The sequence below is a fragment of the Myotis myotis genome, unplaced genomic scaffold (genome assembly GCF_014108235.1).
Source record: "Myotis myotis isolate mMyoMyo1 unplaced genomic scaffold, mMyoMyo1.p scaffold_m19_p_5, whole genome shotgun sequence".
In the NCBI taxonomy this organism is placed as follows: domain Eukaryota; kingdom Metazoa; phylum Chordata; class Mammalia; order Chiroptera; family Vespertilionidae; genus Myotis; species Myotis myotis.
The window spans coordinates 94,695,825-94,711,668 of record NW_023416357.1 but is presented as its reverse complement, the minus strand read 5'-3'; the positions used below and the strand labels follow the sequence as shown (position 1 = coordinate 94,711,668).

The 15,844-nt window shown below is 48.0% G+C and overlaps 1 protein-coding gene across 3 annotated transcripts in view; it reads right to left on the bottom strand.

Annotated features, from left to right (window-relative positions):
• Positions 1-15,844, bottom strand: part of TVP23A (trans-golgi network vesicle protein 23 homolog A) — a 27,383-nt gene extending 11,539 nt beyond the window's left edge. For all 3 annotated transcript variants that reach the window (XM_036309329.1, XM_036309331.1, XM_036309330.1), the window contains exons 1-2: positions 15,668-15,844; positions 15,324-15,403 (exon numbers count right to left, since the gene is read on the bottom strand). In XM_036309329.1, the coding sequence (XP_036165222.1) occupies positions 15,324-15,403; positions 15,668-15,676 (89 nt within the window). In that variant the 5' untranslated portion in view covers positions 15,677-15,844. The remainder of the gene's footprint in view (positions 1-15,323; positions 15,404-15,667) is intronic.

The following is a 15,844-nucleotide window of genomic DNA, read 5'->3' as shown; positions in this document are numbered from 1 at the left end:
TGCTGATTGCTAAGTCCTCACAGCTTTGATTCAAAGGTCAGCACAACAGAGGTTTGAGTGTGGAAGTGAGTAAAAGAACAGACTTCCCTCTGGTGACCACTGTATTCCCTCTTGTTTCTGTTCTTTATTTCTTTTTAAAGAGACATCCCAACCTTAGAGGCTGAATATGCTCAGGATGCAAAATGAAAGTGAACCCCAGGGACAAGTCAGTGGGCCCCTGGTCACGTGGCCCAGGCTGGACCCTGTGTGGAACCCTATCTCCTCTGCCCAGAGCACCTGGTGATCCCCACCCAGGCCACACCCTCCTGCTGCTGCTGGACTCAGGGACCAGATTCCTTAGCTAAAGACCGAGATTTTTTTAGTACATGCTCAGAGTAGCACCATTTACAGTCACTAAAAGGTAGAAACAGCCCAAATGCTCATCAACAGGTTAGTGGATGAACAAAATGTAGCACAACCATACCATGGGATATTACGCTATATTGGTGGCCCGGTGCATGAAATTCATGCACAGAGGTGGAGGGAGGGTGTCCCTCAGCCTGGGCTGCACCCTCTCCAATCTGGGACATCCCTCTTGCAATCCAGGACTGCTGGCTCCTAACCGCTCACCTGCCTGCCTGCCTGATCACCCCTAACCACTCTGCCTGCTGGCTGGATCGCCCCCAACTGCCCCCACTTCCAGTCTTATCCCCCCAACTGCCCCCCCCCGCCGGCTTGCTCGCCCCCAACTGGCACCCCCTGCTGGCCTAATTGCCCCCAACTGTCTGCCCCCCAGGCTGGCCTGCTCTCCCCCAACTTCCCACCCCTGCCTGCCTGCTTGCACCCAACTACCCCCCCCCCCCCGCCCCCACTGGCCTGCTCATCCCCAACTGCCCCCGTGTTGCACAACTGAGACATTCCCTCCCCCCACCCCCTTCCCGAACAACTTGGCCAAGAACTGAATTGGTCCAGATGGGAGACGTTTGAGAACCGAGGTTTGACTGTAGAGGATTTCAGTTTGGGGTGATCAAAAAAGTTCTGGAGATGGATGGTGGCGATGGTTACACCACAGTGTGAACATATTTAATGTCACTGAACAGTATACTTGAAAATGGTTAAAATGGTAAATTTGATGTTAGGCATATTTAACAACGATTTTAAAACTTTGGAAAAGAAAAGGGAATGGGTGCATGCTACAACAGGAAGCTTGAAAACATTCTGCTAAGTGAATGAAGCCAGACACAAAAGGTCACATGCAGTGCACGCCTGCGCAGCCATATACACTGGTGACAGTGCCAATGGCATGGGCTTGCTGGGAAGATTACATGATAATGGGAGTGCATGTAGAAGGGCTTAGGACACTGCCTGGTGGGCACCAAGGGTTCCGTTAGTGCCAGCTAATTCATGGGAGTAACCATCCCACCACCCTCCTTTTGTGTAAGGCAGTGCTCCACATGGGAATCACCTGGTCCAAGCATGTCAAACCAACCGGCCGCGAGTTTGACATGCTTGAGTCTCTTGTTGAATGAAGCTTCTGATTCAGGAGTTTTGGGTGCGGGGAGGGGGCTGAGAGTCTGCGTTTTAATGAGTCCCCAGGAGATGTCAGTGCTGCTGGTCCAGAGACCAACTCCAGGGGAGAGCGGGAAGCTGTCGCAGGCTGTGTGTTTCCCAGGCAGCAGTAACAAAGCACCACAAATTAGGTGACTTAAAACAACAGAACTTGTCTCACAGTCTGGAGGCCAGCAGTCCAACATGACGTGTCAGTAGGGTTGGTTCCTTCTAAGGGCTGTGAGGGACCCTCTGGCCCAGGCCTCCCTCCTGACTTCCGATAACAGCTGGCACCCTTGCAGTCCACAGCTTGTAGCCGCATCATTCCGATCTCTGCCCCCATTGTCCAATGGCCTTCTCCACCCGCCTGTCTTCTCATGGCTGTCTTTTTATAAGGATGCCAGCCATATTGGATTAGGGGCCCACCCTACTGCAGTATGACCTCATCCTAACTAATTATATCTGCCAAGACCCTGTTCCAAGTAAGGTCACATTTCAAGGTACTGGAGGCTAGGGCTTCAACATGCCTTTGGGGGAAGATGACCCTGAGGAAGGGACATCTTTTCTAGTCGCAGGAAGTACAGACGAGTGCAGGGGTGGGCAAACTTTTTGACTCGAGGGCCACAATGGGTTCTTAAACTGGACCGGAGGGCCGGAACAAAAGCATGGATGGAGTGTTTGTGTGAACTAATATAAATTCAAAGTAAACATCATTACATAAAAGGGTACGGTCTTTTTTTTCAATAGTTTTATTCATTTCAAACAGGTCGGATCCGGCCCGCGGGCCGTAGTTTGCCCACAGCTGGACTAGTGGCTGCTTTGACAGCGAATCAGCACCAGAACCTGTCAACCCATAACACCTGCCTGGGGACAAAGGCACCCAAAGGAAAGAAGTGAGCTAAGAGGGGGACGGAGCGCTGCTCTGCAGAGGGCAGGGTGCTGGGAGAGGGGCAGTGAACTGCCCCAGGGTTGGCGCAGAGGCTGTGCTGCTGGCATCAGGCGCATGCGCTATCGGCCAGCTGTGGGTTCTGGAGAGAACCAACTCCCTGCGGAAGAGTCATCTTTTCTGGGTCGCAGAAAAGTATGAGCTCACAGCGGCTTTAATGGCAGAATCAGCACCAGAACCGAAGTCTTCACTCAGTCTCAGCCCAGAGTTTCCCGCAGATCAAGTTGGTGACAACAGTGACTCCGAAAAATACAAAGGGATGATCATCAGCCCTGCTTGATGCACTTCCTAGCCCTGCAGCCTAAGGGCTGACACAGATGAGCCCCGGCTGGGGCTTCTAAACTCCATTCTCCAAAGGAGCCAGGGTTCCTTGGGGAAAAGGCGATGCCAGGGGTAGGTGGAGAGATGCATACGAGGAGGCTGGGCCCTCGACACACCCCAGGTAGCAAGGAAGCTGTCAGAGACTCCAGAGTCGAGTCAGAAAGACTCAGGAGCCAACAGGAAAGGACTCCCACTGGCCAGAGGTGCGACAATTTAAGCAGCAATAAGAATGTCTTATCCATGAGTCACGTGATTCTTTTTTAAATATATTGATTTCAGAGAAGAAGGGAGAGAGAAACATCAATGATGAGAGAGAATCACTGATTGGCTGCCTCCTGCACACCCCACACTGGGGATTGAGTCAGGAACCCCGGCATGTGCCCTGACCAGGAATCGAACTGTGACCTCCTGGTTCATAGGTCGATGTTCAACCACTGAGCCAGGCTGGCCCGGCAGTCATGTGATTCTTAAACTAAACCCTCAGTGGTCAGCTGTAGGGGATGTTGGGGAATGATCTCATTACTTGAACAAAAATGAAGGATAAGAATCAAGTATCTATTATGCTATTTTTCTACGAAGTATGCCTTGTAATGACTATATATTTGAAGAGGGAGGGTTTCTCTTTCTAGATTTCTTCGGCTCACAGATGAAGACAGAATGATAGAATTAGAATGCCCCCATGACGCACGCCCCAATGTTAAAGAGTAGCCGCTGAGGACACCCAGGCATTAGGAGCTCCCAGATGGAAGAACACACTAGAACCACCCAGCCCAGCTGCTCCCAGACCCTGACCTTTAGGCTCAGTGGAGGTAAGAAACATTTTTTATCTGAAGCCACTAAGTTTGGGGGGAATTTGTTATGCAGCAATAGCTAACTACTATAGGCTCTAATGCTGAGGACTTTTAACTGTGTAAAACCCACGTTCTATTTAGTCAGGTGATTCCCAGGGGCGGGAAGGACAAGGAGATTGGGTTCCTCTAAGAATCAGGGTAGTAAAATGAAGTATCCCAGGCTTCCTTAAAGCTGGGGGAGGGAGGAGAGCATGAGGCCAGCTGCAGTTACACTCACCTCTTTTAAACAGGAGACTTGGGGTTACTAACTGAGGGAGAGACAGAGAGCAGAGCAGCCAAGGACTGACTTTCCAGAAGGCCGGAGAGGAAGTCAACCGGCAGGAAGGTGCGCAGAGCAGGTGACACTCTGGAGAGGTTGAAGGAGGTAAGGGACCTGGGTTCCTGCTCGTTTTCACCCCTGTTGTGAGTAGGGTGCTGGTTGTTTGTTTGCATTGGAAGTAAAAAGTAGAATTCACCCATTTATGTGCTTTTGTTTCTGAAGAGCTGCTAGAGTCTGCTAGAAAGTGGGCAGGATTTGAAGGCATCGAATATTAGCTCTCGTGTGAGCTTGGATCTGTTACTTGGCTCTTGGGAGCTTCCGTTTCCTCATTTGCAAAATGGAGAGAATCCTTCCTTAAATTGCATTTTTTTTTTTTTTTTTTTTTACCATCTAATATTTTGGGAATCAGGATACATCCACTAATGCAGCGGTTCTCAACCTGTGGGTCGCGACCCCTTTGGGGGGCGAATGACCCTTTCACAGGAGTCGCCTAAGACCATCAGAAAACACATATATAATTACATATTGTTTTGTGATTAATCACTATGCTTTAATGATGTTCAATTTGTAACAATGAAAATACATCCTGCATATCAGGTATTTACATTACGATTTATAACAGTAGCAAAATTACAGTTATGAAGTAGCAACGAAAATAATTTTATGGTTGGGGGTCACCACAACATGAGGAACTGTATTAAAGGGTCGCGGCATTAGGAAGGTTAAGAACCACTGCACTAATGGTTGCAAATATTAATAAGGTATTTATTTTCTACCTCCCAAAGCTATAACTGAACCAGTGCACTTTAAAACAATAGCACCTTAGGGACAAAGAACCCAACTTACAAATTATTTAATGGGAGAACTGAGTGAACTCATATTAATTCATTCAGCAAATACTGATCACTACCACAGCCTGGGCTGTGGGGCACCATTAAACTGGTGTCTTCATTTTTCATAACAGTCTGTGACATTTTAAAAAACAGCTGTGCTTTCTGGTAACAAAAGGATGTTCCAAATCCAGCCGACTGGTTTCTGCCTCAAAACTTGGAACTGACTCTCTCAGGCGTTGTGGATTCCTCAGGTGGAAAAGAGAATCAAAGACCAAAATCCAGTTCAGTTGGTTAGGTGACATCCCATGCATCAAAAGGATGCTGGTTTGATTCCTTGTCAGGGCATATGCCCAGGTTTCAGGCTTGACCCCCAGTATGGGGTGTAAAGAGGCAGCTGAACAATGTTTTGCTCTCACGTTGGTGTCTCCCTCTCCCTTCCTCTTTCTCTCTCTCTCTAAAAAATAAACATAAATAAATAAATAAAAGACCAAAACCTGGGGGCTGAGATGCAGATAAGAAGTAGTGAAGGGCAAAAAAAAAAGTGTCATTTCTGGGCTACCTTTTGAGTGACCGATCTGGGAAACAAATGTTCTTTTAGAACAGAACGTCATTTCTACAGTGTTTCTGCCCAAAATCATGACTGGGATCCAATCATGAGAAACATCAGACAGACCCAAGTTCAGGTACATTCCTCCAAACAGCTGGCCACCACTCTTCAGAAACTGTTCATGTCGTGAAAGATAAAGAAAGGCTGGTAACTGTTCCAGATTGACTAATGGGCAAGCCTGGATTGGATCTTGAACTGGGGGAAAGGACACTGGACTATGAATTATGGATTAGATATGTTTCCCAGTTTCCAGCATACTCTGCTTATGTAAGAGAATGCCTTGTTCTTGTAATACACAGGGAAATGTTTAGGGGTCAGGAAGCATGGTGTGTGCAACTTACTCTTAAACACTTCAGAAAACAAATACACACACACACACCAAAGTGTTAACACTTGTCAGTTCTTTGTACTGTTATTGCTATTTTCTGGTAAGTCTGAAATTATTTCAAAGAAAAGAGGTGTTTTTTTTAAGACTTTACAAAGACATTAATTCAAAATATTATTTTCCAACTTTACATATTTTGTTGCTGTATTTTACAGTTCTTTCGTCTGGGGTTCCATTAGCCACCAACACTCCCATTGCACTGAAAGCAGAACATTTTATAATTGCCGTGCATGCGTACTTATTGTTTGCAGATGACTCTGGTAGTCAAAACAATGACTACCACGGAAATTGAAACTAGTTAAAAGTCTTCAATTGATTTTCAAAATCGTTTAAGAAGTATGCAATTTTAATGAATGGAGCTTAAAGCAGCAGCACTACATTTAAAAAAAAACCCTAATTAACCAGGCACATGCTAGGTCCAAGTGCAGTGAACAAATGGACCCAGTCCTGCCCTCACGGACATCACCAGTCTGTGGGGGAAGAAGGGGCAGAGAAGCAAACGGGCAATTTCAACTCAGTGTGAAAGTGTCACTAATGGGGTAAGAAAAGTCACCATCAGAATTTTCAACAACTCACACAGCATGGCCACTGTCCAATCGGAATGGTGGTGCAGCGTCCCACCAGCTGTCCATACTGTTCCAGGTACTGTTCCAGGCGCCAACCCTTTAGTATGGGAGTCAGGCAGAGCACCCACATGGTTCTTGGTAATTTACTGACATTTTAAGAAAACCCAAGATGTGGACACAAAAGTCAGTCATCAGGCCTGGGGTCAGACACGGGGCTGCAGGGGCTGAGAGAAGGGGCACATGGCTCAGGATAGGGGGTGCTTCTTAGCATTGATGAGGATTAAGATCCAAAGGATATGGGATTCCTTCGGGAGGGGGTGATTAAAATGTTCTGGAATTGGACAGTGACGATGGTTGCATAACCTTTTGAATGTACTGAAACCACTGAGTTGTACACTTCAAAGGGGTGACTTTATATATATATATATTATTGATTTTTTACAGAGAGGAAGGAAGAGGGATAGAGAGCTAGAAACATCAATCAGCTGCCTCCCGCACTCCCCCCACTGGGAATGTGCCCATAACTAAGGTACATGCCCTTGACCAGGATCGAACCTGGGACCCTTCAGTCCACAGGCCGACACTCTAGCCACTGAGCCAAACCAGTTAGGGCAAAGGGGTGACTTTTATGGTGTGTGGATTATATGTTAATTAAAAACATAAAGTTTTAAAGACATTTTAAGATCTAAGGGACAAATTTAGGCAGCAGAGAACAAACGGTATACAAAGACTGGGGGATGAGCAGGAACATGGGGGCTCAGGGTAAGTAGCCTCGTATGGCCAGGCACAGCCTGACCCCCGAGGTCGGGCTCTCGCAGACAGGCCCCTCCATCCCTTGGCCACAGCTTCTGGAGGTCTGGGGAGAAAACCACGGCATTAGAGAGGAATTCCAACTCAAAGCCCCTCGCACCCCTTGAAAGTAGAGATGCTATCGATGGAATAATATTTGCTCCTCACTGTCCTCAAGAAGTGGTGGTGGTGGGGCGGGGGGCTGTAAATTCAGGTGCTTACAGGGCCAACCTGAGTTGGTAAATAAGTCAACTGGGTGGGTGAGGGCTGGGGCTCACCCAGAAGGGGCATGCCTCACAACTCAACTCAGCCCATCCTCTCAACTCTAATGGCTTCTCAGAAGAAGTCAGCAATCCAGATTTTTAAAAATTATTTAATTCCATACTACGAAGTGGAAGAAGCCAGTCTGCAAAGGCTATATACTATATGATTCCAAATATATGGCATGCTGGAAAAGGCAAAACGAAGGAGACAGCGGATCCGTAGTTGCCGGGGGTTGGGGGGGCGGGGGGGGAGTGAATAGATGGAGCACAGAGGATTCGGGGTGGAGGGAGGGAGGCACAATGGAAATAGTTTATATGATACTGTAATGGTAGGTGCATATCATTATGTTTGTCAAAACTCATAGAATGCACACCACCAAGGGTGAACCCTAATGTAAACTATGGGCTTTGGTTGATTATGATGTGTCAATGTAGATTCATCAATTGTAGCAAATGTTTCATCTGGTGCAGATGTTGATAATGGGGGAGGCTATGTGTGGGAAGAGGCAGGAAGGTATATGGGAAATCTCTGTTCTTTCACCTTAATTTTGCTGTGAACCCAAAACTACTTAAAAAAGAACGTTTAGAAAAATAATACAACAAAAAAATTTATTGAGGTGATAGTCACACCACATAAATTAACCATTTTAAAGTGAACAATTCAGTGGCATTTAGTACTTCACAATGTTGTTCTAAAACATTTCCATCAGTCCAGAGTAAAACCCCTCACGCAGCTGCACTTTCTCCCCATTCTTCCCTCTGCAGCCCCTGAAAACCACCAGTCTGCCTTCTGTCTCTGTGCTGAGTCAGATTTCAAATGTGACCCATTCCAATTTTTAGATTTAAATTCACATTCATTTAAAATACTTCCCTAGACTAAGAGTATCTCTGAGGCTTAGAGTCAGTCAGCTGACTGTCCTTTTGCAGTTTCTATTCTAAAGTATTTTAAAATTCAGGGGACAGATAACCTGTATTGAGATGCAGAGAAAATATGAGGCTCTATTAATGTATTCGTGGCTATTTCTGAGTCATTCTGGAAGCCTCCTTGCTCCTGTGATGAGTGAGGAGTGAGTCATTGGCCATAGAATCCTCCCTGCTGAGCCCCTGTGAGCATTTCCTTGGGGCGGGCAAAGGGCCAGCCCTGGGCTTTTCCCCTTGGATTCCAACCCGTGTTCACTGAGCTGGTCTTTACTAAGTCTGAGCATTCCTTATTTACCCAGAAATAACAGCCTGGAAAAATGTCCCAAGCCCCTGGGAGCACAGCAGGATAGCACAGCAGGAGCCTTTCACACTCAACACCCGCTGAGTCAGCATGTTCCCTTAGAGAACCTCAAGTTCCCTGGGGGTGCTGACGAAGGTGAGACTTTCTGGGAATGCAGACCTGAGACCTGCATCTGGGACCCTGCCTTCCACCACCTCTCTCCAACCTCAGCAGCCCCAGACCGGCCTCTGGAAGAATCTGGACAAAGGTCAGCATGAACCGAGTTCCCTTGGGCATCCCTGGGACACAACCAGTCCCACCCACCAGCATCTTTCACGCTTCATGGGCCTCCTAGCGGACCTCCCTGCTTCCTTTCTTGCCCAACAGGCCACATGGCAGTCACAGGCAGCTTTCTCAAGTGTCAATCAGATCTGACCATCCCCTGATCATCTACAAAGATTGTCTGTCAAAAGCAGGCAAAATTCCAACCCCCCCAGGGGAATCCTCAAAGCCCTCCACATCCCTTCTCCTAACACACCTCCAACTGTGTGTCTTCTTCCCACTCTCCCACTGGCCTGATTCCCACAATCCCTGGAATATACCTAGAGGCCTGATGCATGAAAATTTGTGCAAGAGTAGGCCTTCCTTCCCCCCAGCTGCTGGCACCCGCTTCCCTCCAGCACCTGGGACCTGGGCGGCTTCCCTCTGGCCCAGGCTTTGTCCAGAAGGACATTCGGAAGGATGTCCAGTCTAATTAGCATATTACTCTTTTATTATTATAGATATGTTCACTGTCTTACCCCTAATCAAAATGTCAGCTCAGGAGGGCAGGGGCCTCTGTGTCCCCTAGAACTGTGTTTGACACACAAAGGTCCTTGAACATTTTTGTTGATTCAGTGAGTAAATGAGTGGGAAAAAGAACAAACCAGTGGTTCTCAAAAGGCAGCTGATTTGGGGCCTCCCCAGCAATGTTTGGAAACACTTTTGTTTGTCACAACTAGGAGGCTGCCACTAACATCTAGTGGGTGGAGGCAGGGGTGCTGCTAAACATTTTACAGGGCACAGCGCGGCCCTTGCAACAACGGATGCGCAGTCCCGAACACCAGTAGCATCAGCACTGGAGTAAATGAATGAATGAGTTAAATCTTTCAGTCAAGCTGTCCCATATCAAACATCAAAGAACTTGACCAATGGCCCCTTCTGATCACCAACTTCCCTAATTGTGTAAGTCACAGTTCACCAGAAATCTCTCTTCAGTGATTTGATTGTTGGGACAGCATTCAATTTCACGTTAACAAGAAATATAAGTAAGAGGAAGCTAAGCAGCTGTAAATATAAGGAGTTAATTTCAAAATGTGTAATTCCGTGCCCTAATCAAAGAGAACTGAAATTTCTAGTTCCTTGATTTTATGGGTTCTTTTCCTTGGTAACCATAGACCTTCCTTAAAACTAAATCATCAGCTCTTGGTGAGACCTGCTTATGTGTCATATTTCTATATTTTTAAAGTAGATTTTTAGAATGGGAGAGGGGCAGGATGACTTGTTCCCCAAAGTCAATGGGAACAGAGGGACCCCAGAGGGCAAGGGGTCCTCACTTATTGAGGCAAACAAACTTCCTGGAATCACAACAAAGAACAACCAAAATCTTCTCTTCAGTGTGTTGGAGCATGATGTCTGTATGTGTGTGTATGTGTGCCTGTGTGTGTGCCTGTGTGTGTGTGTCTGCATGTGTCTGTGTCTGTGTGCCTATGTTGATTTCTGAGAATGATGGGCAGCCACTAATGTAACATCTGTACCATAACCTGTCCCCTCTCCTTCCTTGTCCCCTACCCCAGCGGCTTCCCTCGGTCAGTGTCAAACACAGAGGTGTCAGGAATGCAAGGAGTTCCTTTAAATACAAATTTAACTTATCCAAATCCACACCCTAGAGAAAGAGATAATAACCTAAGTCAGGGTTCTCAACCAGGGTCACTTTGCCCCTGGGAATATACCTCACCTCACAACTCTGGAAAGAGGGGAGCAGTGCTGCTGGGACTTAGTGGGTGGAGACCAGGGATCCTGTGAAGCCCTGCAGGGCACAGGACGGCCCCACACAGAGAATTACTCAGCCCCAATATAAACAGAGCCAAGGCTTAGAAAGCCAGTTCTAAAAGGGGAGGGGAGTGAGGCATAAGACCAAAGCCCTGGAAATGCTGCTCCCGCTGCAGAGCTCACCCCTGTGTTGCTCCTAAGCACAATGTAATATGAGGTCAGACTCTACAGCCAGCCGTGGGCAAACTACAGCCCGCGGCCGGATCCGGCCCGTTTGAAATGAATAAAACTAAAAAAAAAAAGACCGTACCCTTTTCTGTAATGATGTTTACTTTGAATTTATATTAGTTCACACAAACACTCCATCCATGCTTTTGTTTAAGAACCCATTGTGGCCCTTGAGTCAAAAAGTTTGCCCACCCCTGCTCTACAGCAAGCATGTCAAACTTGCGGCCTGCGGGCCACAAGCGGCCCACAACGAATATTTTCGCGGCCCAACCAATATAACAGTATGCAAGAAACGTTTTAATAAAAATTCATAACTTAATTTTGACAATATCCTGTTATACATAATTACTAATAACAAACTACAACGCTCGCTAATGACTGATTACTATAATTGTGTTGCATTCATTTCTCTTACACTACTTATGCGCAGGCGCTCCATTTCTCTCCACTAATACTAGCAGCAAATATTTTAGCAGCCGATGGCCACATCATTAATCTTGGACTGACTTGTTTGGTGTGCGTAACAGAAAATATTTCACTTTCAGAGAACAAGAAAAACAGGTTTATTTGCATTACCCTCATTAATTTGTGCAGTTATTCAGTGTCTGGTAAATTAATGTTCAAGAAAAAGTACTAATTTTTATAAAAATATTCTATTATTTTATGTTAACATTACTCACTTATTTCAACCCTTTGTATTCAGCATGTCTCTATCGAAATAAACTTACGTTTCTTTGGTTTATTTGAAATTTGAAAATTGAAGCTTTTGTTATTTTTGTGGCCCAAAGAAACTTAAACCTTGTTTATTTGGCCCGTCTTCACCTTTGAGTTTGACATGCTTGCTCTAGAGAGCCTAACTCCCCACCCTGCCACTTAACAGCTGTGTGACATTTGGCAAGTCACTCAACTCTTTCCCTCAATTTCTTTCATCCTGAAACCAATAAAAATCAGAGCGTCTACCTCATAGGTTTGTAATACAGATTAAATGAATTATAATGAGCAAAACACCTAGAATAGTTCCTGCATATAAGTGCTAGGAAAGTGTTTGCTATTACTGTTTTTCATTCAAAATCACTTCCCCTAAAACACAGCCAACAATTTCCTCCACAGCTCATTTTGAGGAACAGCTTTTATATCCAACATGGGAAGATAAATTGACATGAAAGACTACTTGAAAGACAAAATGTCATTCTACTGGAGACACTGGTTAGGGATTTGCAAAGATAGTTTTGATTTCATGTGGGTCTTGCCTGGGGACCTGGTCCCCACTAACATGTGACTCCCCTTGGCGTTCTTCTCATTGGATGCCCCCTGGGCTGAGTGAGGACCAAGCACGAAACGCTGACCAAACCAGCCCTAACAATTCCCACCCAAATCAGGTCCAAGGAACCCGTCTGAGGCCAGAGGAGACCATCCTGCTTTGGGTGGGAATCCATGACCTAAATCAGCGGTTCTCAACCTGTGGGTCAAGACCCTTTTGGGGTCGAACAACCCTTTCACAGAGGTCGCCTAAATACATCCTGCATATCAGATATTTACATTAAGATTCATAACAGTAGCAAAATTACAGTTATGAAGTAGCAACAAAAATAATTTTATGGTTGGGGGTCACCACAACATGAGGAACTGTATTAAAGGGTCGCGGCATTAGGAAGGTTGAGAACCACTGGTCTAAATGAATTTGTGAAGCCAGTGCCTTCAAAGCATAAACTTTCCACAGGAGGGACAGTCTCCCACTCCAAGGACAACCCCAGCGCGACGTCCTGTTCCAGCCGAGGACGTGCCTCTGCCCCAAGGACACAGAAGTCCCACTTGGGGTCAGATAACAGGTACCATTTATGGAGCCCACATGAGGGTCAGGGCTCTCACGGTCTTGTTACATAAGTTTGTCACTTGATTTAGTCCTCTTTATACAACCCTACGATGGGACTAACGTCTTCCTCATTTTACAAATGAGAAAATGGGGATCCGGAAGGTGCCCTGACTTGTTCAAGGTCACTGTAAACAAAGGGTAAACACCAGGCTTGCCTGGGAGTGACCTGCGTGGAACAGCCCCTGGGTTGGAGGAGCTGAGCTGACAGGCAGGTAGCCGTCTCGGTGAACAGAGTCATAGAAAGGTTTGCAGGAAGCAGAGGTTGAAGCTTCTAGGCTTCAGGGTGACCCACAACACCCTGGCCTTGGCCTCTGGTGGCCCGACCTGGCCCATGTAGGTAACCGACACCAGGAATGTGTGTGGGGTGGGGGCTGGATCTCCCAAGGAGATGAAGATGCCGTGTCACGGCCTTGTATCCTTCTTTCGTTCCAGTTAGGATTCTGATCGTGTCACTGCCCTGTACGAATTCCACCTCTAGAACTGCACTGTGCAGTAGGGTAGCCGCTGGGGCTATTTAATGCTGGAGGCTAAAGTGAACAGCAGTCAGCGTATTAAAGCTAAAAGACCCGGCTGGAAGGCCCTTGGTTACACCAGCACAGATCAAGTGTCAGCAGCCACATGTGTCTGGTGGCTACCCTATTTGACAGCACAGATATAGTAGATTCCCATTCTAACAGAATTCACACATCCGTAAGTATAAGCCCTTCAGGGTGTGGGCCCCAGTCTCTGCCCAGACTGCTCGCCAGTAAACCACTCTCAGCTCCCTAAACTTATCTTAACTCTAAGCCTGTGCTTGTGACACCCCATCTTTTTCCCTGCTTTAGCTAATTACCCTCCACCCCCACCCCCATTCCTCAGGTCTCAGCTCAGCTGTCACTTCTTCCCTTGCCCAGGACAAGTGCCCAAGCATGAAACACTGTCGTAGCAGCCACTGGCATACCTACACCCTATACCCCACACCACTGGTTTTCAATGAGGGCAAGTTTGCCTCTGGGGGGACATTTGGCAGTGTCTGGAGACATTATTGGTGGGTGCTTCTGGCATCTGGTGAGTAGGAGCAAGAGATGCTGCTAACCATCCTCCAATGCCCGGGACGGTCCCTATAGCAACAAGTGCCTGGCCCAGAATGTTGGCAGTGTCGAGGCTGACCATCTCTGCTCTCGACTGGGCAACTCCATAAAGGCCGGGGGAGGTGTCCTTATACCACATAGTCCCAGTCACCAGCCCAGAGTCGGCATACAGGAGGTGCTCAATAAACACTGAGCTTAGATGCTGTATAAGATTCTTGCCCCAGGATCCCAGTTCTTTCACAATGTCTTTCTCTGATCATTATGGTAGGCTGAATAATGCCCCCCAAAACATGGAGGTCCTACTCCCCGGAACCTGTGAGGGTTACCACATGTGGCAGAAGGGACCTTGCAGATGTGATTAAGTTGGCTGAGATGGGAAAGTTATCCCAGACCATACAGCCGGCCCTTAAATGCACTACAAGTAACCCTACAAGAGGAAGGCAAAGGGATTTGACACAGAGGAAAAAGGTAATGTGAGAATGGGGCAGAGAGTATTTGAAGATGCAACACTACTGGCCTCGAGTATGGAAGAAGGGCCTCAAGCTGGCAGCCACCAGATCCGGAAAAGACGAAGGACAGATCTTCCCCCCTGGGCCTCCAGAGCGAGTGTGGCCCTGCGGACACACTGGTTTCAGCCCGTGAAACTGATCTTGGACTTCTGGCCTCCAAAACTGTCAGAAAATACATTTCTGTTGTTTTAAGCCAACGAGTTTATGGTGATTTGTTACAGTGGCCCTGGGAAGCTAATACTGTCCTATCTCATTCTGAGGTTTCTTGGATTTGGATCAGAGAACGTAAAAGGAATGGCATGTAGGTGCCAGGCCCCCACGCCTGCTGGCTCTGATGGCCGGGAGGAGAGACGGAGCACAGGTGAGTGAGTGCGGCTGAGCTTTGGGTGTTTCCAATGTGGCAGCTGCTGGGTCATCAGCAATCACGTTCATGGGTCATTTTTCACACCTTAGTCCTGCCACTTTCTGTGATGCCGCGCCTCAGGCAGGAAGTGATTCGACCCAGGACTGCCTGGCTGGCTGGAACTAAAGCAGGGGTTAGAATAGAAATCCAAGCTGCCCACCTCTCCAGCCTCCTGCCAAGCCCTTTCTCCTCTCCCATCACCCTCCAGACATAGATGGTTTTCTCTGACCTTCCAACACGGCCTTAGGGTCTTTGTACCTGCTGTTCCTCCTGGTGGAAATTTCCTCATTCAGGTCTCAGCTCAAATGTCACCTCTCCAGAGATGCCCTCCCTGACTGTGCTAAGGCAAGTGGTCTTGCCCAGTCACTTTCCCTTTTTTCAATCACACTGTTGACTTCCCCCCAAATATCTTTGTTTGCCTGTTCAATGTTAGGTCCCCCCCCCCCCCCCACCCTAGACTGCAGGCTCCAAGCCCTTGTCCGCCTCTCCAGCCTCCTGCCAGGAGGGCAGGAACTTTGATCTGTCCAGGGTGTGTCTCTAGCCCATGCCTGGCACACACTAGGTGCTCAATACATTCTGAATGAATGAGTGAGTGAATGAATGAAGGTGGAATGAATTTGCAGCTTTGGGGGATTCCTGCCCACAGCCAGTCCAAACATACCTGATCTTGGCTTTCCGAAAGGCCAACTCCTCTTCGTTGCCAAAGTCCAAGGACACATCCTCAGTGTCGTCCACCAGGGCCTGGGATGGGGGTGGAAGTGGGGGTGGGGGACACACCAAAGGCGAGTGACAGACCCGCCCACCCGTGGTGCAGAGCCCACCCTCATCCTCCCTGCAGACCGGGCCCCTCCCTTTCGGCTGCAACTCAAGGCCATTTGGGGTCCAGCCAGGCCCAGGCCCCCGCCTCGCGCATCCCTCCTCCTCCTCCTTGTTTCCCCAGCGCTCCCGCAGGCTCCTCCCATCCTCACCATCATCCTTCCACGCCCAGCATCCCTGCGGCCCTACCTGCTTCATCCTCCCTTGAGCCCACCTGGACCCAGTCCTGGGCTCCGGCTCCGCCTCTCGCCGCGAAAAAGCCGGGATGCCCCTCAGGCCACTGGCCGCAGACCTGGGGGGGTCACAGCCTGCGGCCGCGGTGCCGCCTCCGCGCAGGTCTCCTGTGGGGGCGGGGCGCGCGGGCCC